Source organism: Streptopelia decaocto (genome assembly GCF_964273445.1).
Source record: "Streptopelia decaocto genome assembly, chromosome: 1".
NCBI classification, from domain to species: Eukaryota; Metazoa; Chordata; class Aves; order Columbiformes; family Columbidae; genus Streptopelia; species Streptopelia decaocto.
The window spans coordinates 85,249,785-85,256,029 of NC_138663.1; the positions used below are offsets into that span (position 1 = coordinate 85,249,785).

Consider the following 6,245-nt stretch of genomic DNA (forward strand, 5'->3'; position numbering starts at 1 on the left):
GCACTGGTTACAAGGTCTGCAGGTCTCATGAAAGAATGGGAGCTGAGCAGTGGCCAAAGAGGGCAATCCAGCTGTCAAAGGAGCCTGACTCTTCCTTGGTGCCACCTCAACCATCCTGTGTGGTGGTGTGGGCAGCAGGAACAGCAACAGACTTGCTCATTTCAAGTATCAACAGCTGCATAACTTCCCTATACACCAGCAGACTGGGAAATCCTGCAGAAGGCTGAACAGGTTACTAGCAACGACCAAGGCAAAACTCATGGCCAAGACAGAAACTAACCACAAAGGGAAGTGCAGGAGAGATGAGTGGGAAGCTAAACTTCATTGCTAGAAAGGCAGCACAGGCACTTACAACAGCTTATTTTGAAATGCTTCTAGTTTCACACACATGATGAGCTGGGATGTGGTAAGCTGTAGGAATCCAGCTGTACTGACTAAAAACTGATATTACGGAAAAAAACGAAACAAAACAAAAGAAAACCCACCTTAAATGTACAGAGACCTGTGTCTCAAGGGAACAACTTCTACACAAAGTTGTAGAACTTGCACCTAAAAAAACTGTACCTAAATCTGAGCCAGTCTAGCATTGGCACAGGAAACAAATATTGTTTAGTTGTAGGACAGAAACAAAAGGAACTTCTGGGCATACGTCCCAAAGAAGAATTCCTGATATCAAAAGAATATTAGATTATGTAGGGTTGATATGATGCCATGGCAGATGAAATCAGACCTAGGCATCTCTACACCTTATGAACTGTCTGAAGCAGAACATCTGTCCAAGGAAGAGAACTTTAGTGGGACACAGGGGAACAGGGAAAGAGCAAGGTAGCAAAGAGCCCAAATCAGAAGAGAAAGAGTCGATTAGCACTAAACTCATGTAATTCAGTATGCTTCAGAAGGACAAACCACAGGGTGCAGCATAACCCACATGTCAGTATTTGTGTGGATACAAATCCCAAATCACATAATTTACAGAATGAATTTATACTTCTGGTTGCTTTCAGCTCAGAAAAGGACTGGATGCACACAGCTGACTCACTGTCTTTGACCTGGGCCATCTAATTAAAAACTACCAGTGAGGAGTTCCTTCTGGTAAGGGAGGGAAATACCACAGTAAAGAAGCAACTGGTTGGTATCTTTGAGCTTGCTCTCACAAATGGCTGCCGCATGCAATGACAGACTATAACTGAGCTGCTAAAATACTTTCTTAATATAATTAACGGGTCAAGAGATTTCAGCAAAGAGACTACTCTTACGCTGTTGTTCAGCTTTCAGTACAACACAGATGGTGGAACCTCATCCTGTAAATCCTTTGTGGAGCCAAGCCTTAGCTAGCACAGGAAAAAATTTAGAGGAGAAGAAATATGAAATAGCTAATTAAAAACCACTCACATCTGGACCACTGTAAAACAAACAAAAACTGAAAAAAAAACAAACAAACAACAAACAACCCAAAAAACCCAACCAACACACACACACACAAAAAAAACCCACACCAAACACCACCACTGGGAAACTGGACAGAATGCAGCACAAGGCCACTAAGTGGGGAACATGGACTTATCCAGCTTGGAGAAAAGATGCTTAAGGAGGGATTTAATAGCTGTCTGAGACTACCTAGAGGAGGACTAGGGGTTTGGAGCCAGACTCTTCTTTGTGGGATACAGCAAAAGGACAAGAAGCAACAGGCATAACTTGCAGCAAGGGAAATACTGATTGGGTATGGAGGAAAAATTGTACATACACTCCCCCACAAGGGCAGTTCAGCAATTGCCACAGGTCCCCAGAGAGGCTGGGGAATCTCCACTCTTTGAGATCACAGAATCATAGAAAGTCCTGAGTTGGAAGGGACCCACAAGGATCGTTGAGTTCAACTTATGTCCCTGCATAGGACAACCCCAGAATTCACACCATGTGTCTGAGGGCATTGCGCAAATGCTTCTTCAATACTGTCAGGCTTGAGACTGTGACACCTCCCTGAGGACCCTGTTCCAGTGCTCCACCACCCTTTGGGTAAAGAACCTTTTCCTAATGTCCAACCTACATCTCCCTTGGCACATCTTTCTGCCATTTGCTTGGGTTCAGGACCCACCTGAACAAGGCCCTGAGCAACCTGATCTAGCTTTGGGGTTAGCTCTGCCATGTGATTCAGAGATCAAAATGGTAGTTGAAGGAAGAATAGAGGAAGAGGTTATGCATGGAGCTACTTTTCCCCCTGTACTCCCTAAGCTTCTATTCGCAGCTACTTGTAGAGTCAACTGTCAAATCCATCACAAATTTAGGATCCTTTCACAAGGAGTTCCACTGCTTAGCTACAGAAACACCCCCTCCTTTGGCTTGTCTATAACCTCCTCCCTGCCCACTTTTATTAACATCTGGTTGTTGTAAAGAAAGAAAAAAGAGCAACTGATTTCTATTCACCCCCTACAAGCTGCTATGACACGGACTCATAACATCCATATCCTCCCTCAGCTCTTTGCCAGGCTAAAGACTCCAACCCTGTTTAGGTGTTCTTCATACAGAGTTTTTCTACAGCTCTGATCACCTTTGCTGTCCCTCTCTGAGATGTTTGCAACTCTGTTGGATTGTTTTGGAAATAAGTGTTTAGTGTGGCACAGAACTGCAGTGTTCAGCATGGTGGTGAGATATTTACGTATGTATATATATACATAGCAACAGTGATGATTTCTGCTATTTTTTCACCACAACCAAGCATTAAGCTAACAATTGCATGGACTTATACATGATCACAGTCTTACTCTAGAGAGGTTACAATTACTTCACAGTTAATTGTTTTATATGAAAATTTTGAATTATTTTTCTCCATGAAAATATGTCTATATTTATATTTCATCTTCTGTTCTATTGTCCACTCCTTCACTATGCTAAGGTCCTTCTGCAATTATTCACAGGCAGCTCCCACTCTCTTATCCTGAATAACTTTCTAACATCAGCCAATTTTCTCACCTCACCATGCAAGTTCTATTTCCAGAACCTCTCTCTGTACAAAAACATGCAGAGATGCTGCAGCTGCAGGCCTGGCAGAGAAACTGTGGGACTGGGCATCATAAACCCTGCTTGCTCTTTATTATAGTGAGAAGGAGCAATAACACCAGCAGCAGCAATCTAAAACACCATGAACTCCAGTCCTCCAGCTATCCTGTAGCTCTTATTAGGTGGGGTTTTTTCCCCTTCTGTACCGAATTCCTACTGCCAGTATTTTTATTTTTCTCACCAACCACTCTTGTTTTCTTCCCCTAACTAGCACTGACAGCACTCACCCACAGGATGGCATCAGGATCTTGACTCCCAGACCCCCACTAATGGGGCACTAACAGCAACAGGTGGAGGAAACACCACAGCCCTTATCCAGGGGATCCTACTAGAAAAATATAAAGCAATATTTGAATTATTAAGACAGTATCTGGAGACAGACTTAAGAGAGAGATCAAAGACTTTGACAGAGGACAAGTGGACTCGCACCTCCCGACAGGGCTGGACGCTCATGGTGGTGAGTGCCCCGTCTCTGGAGGGGCAGCTGGCAGCACTTGGGAACTGACTTCGGCACCTTCCATGACTCACCTGTGTCTGATCTGCACAGGCACAGCCCCCAACTTCCCCTGTGCTCGGGTGGAATAAGAAGAAAAGGTAGCTCCAGGTCAGGCAAACCACAGGCCTCAAGCTGAGGGGTTAATTTTCACCATTTGGAAAGCACTTCCTGGGCTGCAGTTAATGAATAATTAAAGGGGTGGAGGGAAGGCCAAGGCCAAGCTGGGAGAGGCAGATGGAGACGGAAGGGACTGACTGCTCTTCCTGCCTCTGATCCACTCAGCTCACGCCCTCGCTGGCTACGTTCCTGCCTGGTTCATAACTGAAGAGTGCAGAAGACAAAACCAGACACAGCTCTCTCACACCTGGTTCACAGCTCCCTGCTCTCCCTGGCCTGGCTCCTCCACCTCCAGCCCTGCCACCCATCATCCTCCCCAAAGACCCCAACGCTTCCAAGGGCAACAGGCTGGGGGCTACAAGCAGCTACATCTGATGTCCCTTTGTTTGAACCAAGCTAGAATCAGAAAAATCTCACACTGGAGTGAGGCTGCCCCGCCAGGTTTGTCTCTCTGTAGTCCCAAAAGACACAAGATACCGTTCCACACAGTTTCTGTTGTTCCAGGCTGCAGCCAAATGAGGCAAGCCCAGCCCTCCCACACGGTGCTGCTCCCTGCTGCCTTTTTCTTTAGGGCTGATGCGTTCAGCTGGAAAACAATGCAGCCACAGGCACTGGTGGCAAGAATAAGTTATCTGCCCTGACCGTGCTGGGGATAGGGGTCTCAGCTACACACACAGTACTTGCTGAACAGCAGGAGGTTGTGTTTAGGGACATGTTACCTAGTATGTTTCAAATACCGCATTTGTAAATGCTTGCTCTTAGACAGGGCTTAGCACCTCTGAAATGTTAAAAAAAAAATATACTTCCATCTCAAGCCCTCGGGCTTTCACACCAAGGCTTGTAAAATCAATTACCTTTTTGCAGAGCTTGGTATATACTGAGCCCCTTGAGACACTAGCACAGTTTTCATCAAAAATGAGGTGGACACGGCTGTAACTGCCTCTGCACCAGGGAGAAGCACCTGTGCCTGAAGGCATTTTCAAGATATTCTTTATTCACAAGCAGACACATAAGCATACACAAAGCATCCCACTCCCTTCAGGTCAGTGTCTCCCTTGTTCAAGTGCTGACAGGACCCATGCCTTGGGAGGACAGCCGTGGCAAGGCAGGAGAGGTCCACAGTCTCAGGAGGCTGCCACTCCACCGGTCCCAGCCCCATGCGGTGGCAGCGTCATGGGCGGCAGGAACATGGCCTTAAGCTTGCCCAACATGCTGGCGATCTCTGGGTCCTGGGACTCGTAGGACTTGATCAGCCGGGCGAACTTCAGGACCCCTGCAAGAAGGAGAGTAAGAAGGAAGCACACAACCACCGCCGCCCCCTCGGCAAGCCCAGAGCTCCCCACCCGGCGGGGAACACCCCACCTTCACCATCGTTGCTGAAGCCGTAGGCTTTGATCACGTCCTGCTGGATCTGGGTGGCCACGGGCAGGAGAAACTGCAGCATCTTGCCCATATCGTTGCAGGCGTTGTCCCGAGCCTCCTCCATCCGCTGCGCGTTTTCGGGCGCCCCAAAGGCCTTGATCACCTCCGCCAGCACCACTGAGGGAGACGAGCACACAGCTATCAGCCGGCCCCGGCGCCAGCGCTGCCCCGCTACCCGCACTCACCCTTCGCCTGCTCCGCGCTCATGGGCGCCAGCGGGGCCTGAGCGGACGCCGCCATCGGGCGCACCGGGGCCGCTGCGCCCCCGCCTCCTCAGACTCCGCAGCACCACCACCCAACGCCAAGCAGCTAGGACACACCCCCGCCCCGACAACACATGCGCGCCCCGTCTATTTTTATACGTTCGGGTAAGGCTTCCCGCGCGGCGGGAAACCTACTGGACAAATACTAAAAGAGCTGAAATCACTGAAGGCACGCCTGGCCCGCGCCAGGCCCCACCCAGGCCTCCCCACCTCCATGTGAGGGCGAGGGCTGCAAAGGCCGCTTCTGCCTCGGGCCACCTCCCGCATGTGCCCCAGCGGCTCCGCGCCCCCGGCCCGACCCGGCCCCGCTGCTCTGTCCGTGCTGGCAGCGGCCGTTGCCGTCCACGCAAGGCGGAGCCCCGCGGCGCCGTTCGGCCGGTATGCAGATAAGCCGCTTCCCATTGGTAGCGCGGCGCGTACGCCCCGCCCCGCGGGGGGGCGGGCTCTCCGCTGCCACCGCCGCCAGAGCGTGTGCTGCCGGGAGCGGCTGGCGGGAACCGCGGTCCCTCCGCCGCTGGCGCGCTCTGCGCCGGCCCCGCCACCGCGCCTGGACAGTGCCCGCCGGCGGCGCCCTAGCTGGGCTCCTCCCCCGCCGGGCTTGTCGTACGGGCCTGCTCACCGGCTACCCCGCGGCGTTTCCTGAGGTGATGCCCCCTCCCGGGGGCCCCACGGCAGACACCGGCTCCCCAGCCCTTCTTAGCAGCGCCGGTGCTCCTTCCTGGAGAGTGCATGTTTGTGCCCACTCTCAAGACAAGCTCCTCCTCGCAGGCCCGCATGGCCAGGGTAGCTCCTGGCCCCGGTGAAAATAAATGAACACAACGGAGCCTCTTCCTGGAAGGGTTTTTTGTGTGTGTTTTTTGGTTTTTTTTTTCCTTCTTCAGAGCTTCATATAT

The 6,245-nt window shown here is 50.8% G+C and overlaps 1 protein-coding gene across 2 annotated transcripts; it reads right to left on the bottom strand.

Moving 5' to 3' along the window:
* Positions 1-4,640: 4,640 nt before the first annotated feature.
* On the bottom strand, positions 4,641-5,697 carry LOC309453059 (protein C10). 2 transcript variants are annotated; one of them, XM_082076188.1, is made up of 3 exons: positions 5,563-5,697; positions 5,030-5,206; positions 4,641-4,940 (listed from the first exon to the last, which is right to left on the bottom strand). In XM_082076188.1, the coding sequence occupies exons 2-3, from the start codon at positions 5,151-5,153 to the stop codon at positions 4,792-4,794; spliced, it is 273 nt and encodes a 90-aa protein (XP_081932314.1). In that variant the 5' UTR covers positions 5,154-5,206; positions 5,563-5,697; the 3' UTR covers positions 4,641-4,791. The 2 variants fall into 2 exon arrangements, with proteins under 2 accessions (XP_081932314.1, XP_081932313.1); XM_082076187.1 differs by lacking the exon at positions 5,563-5,697 and adding an exon at positions 5,275-5,475.
* Between the last annotated feature and the right edge of the window lie 548 nt (positions 5,698-6,245).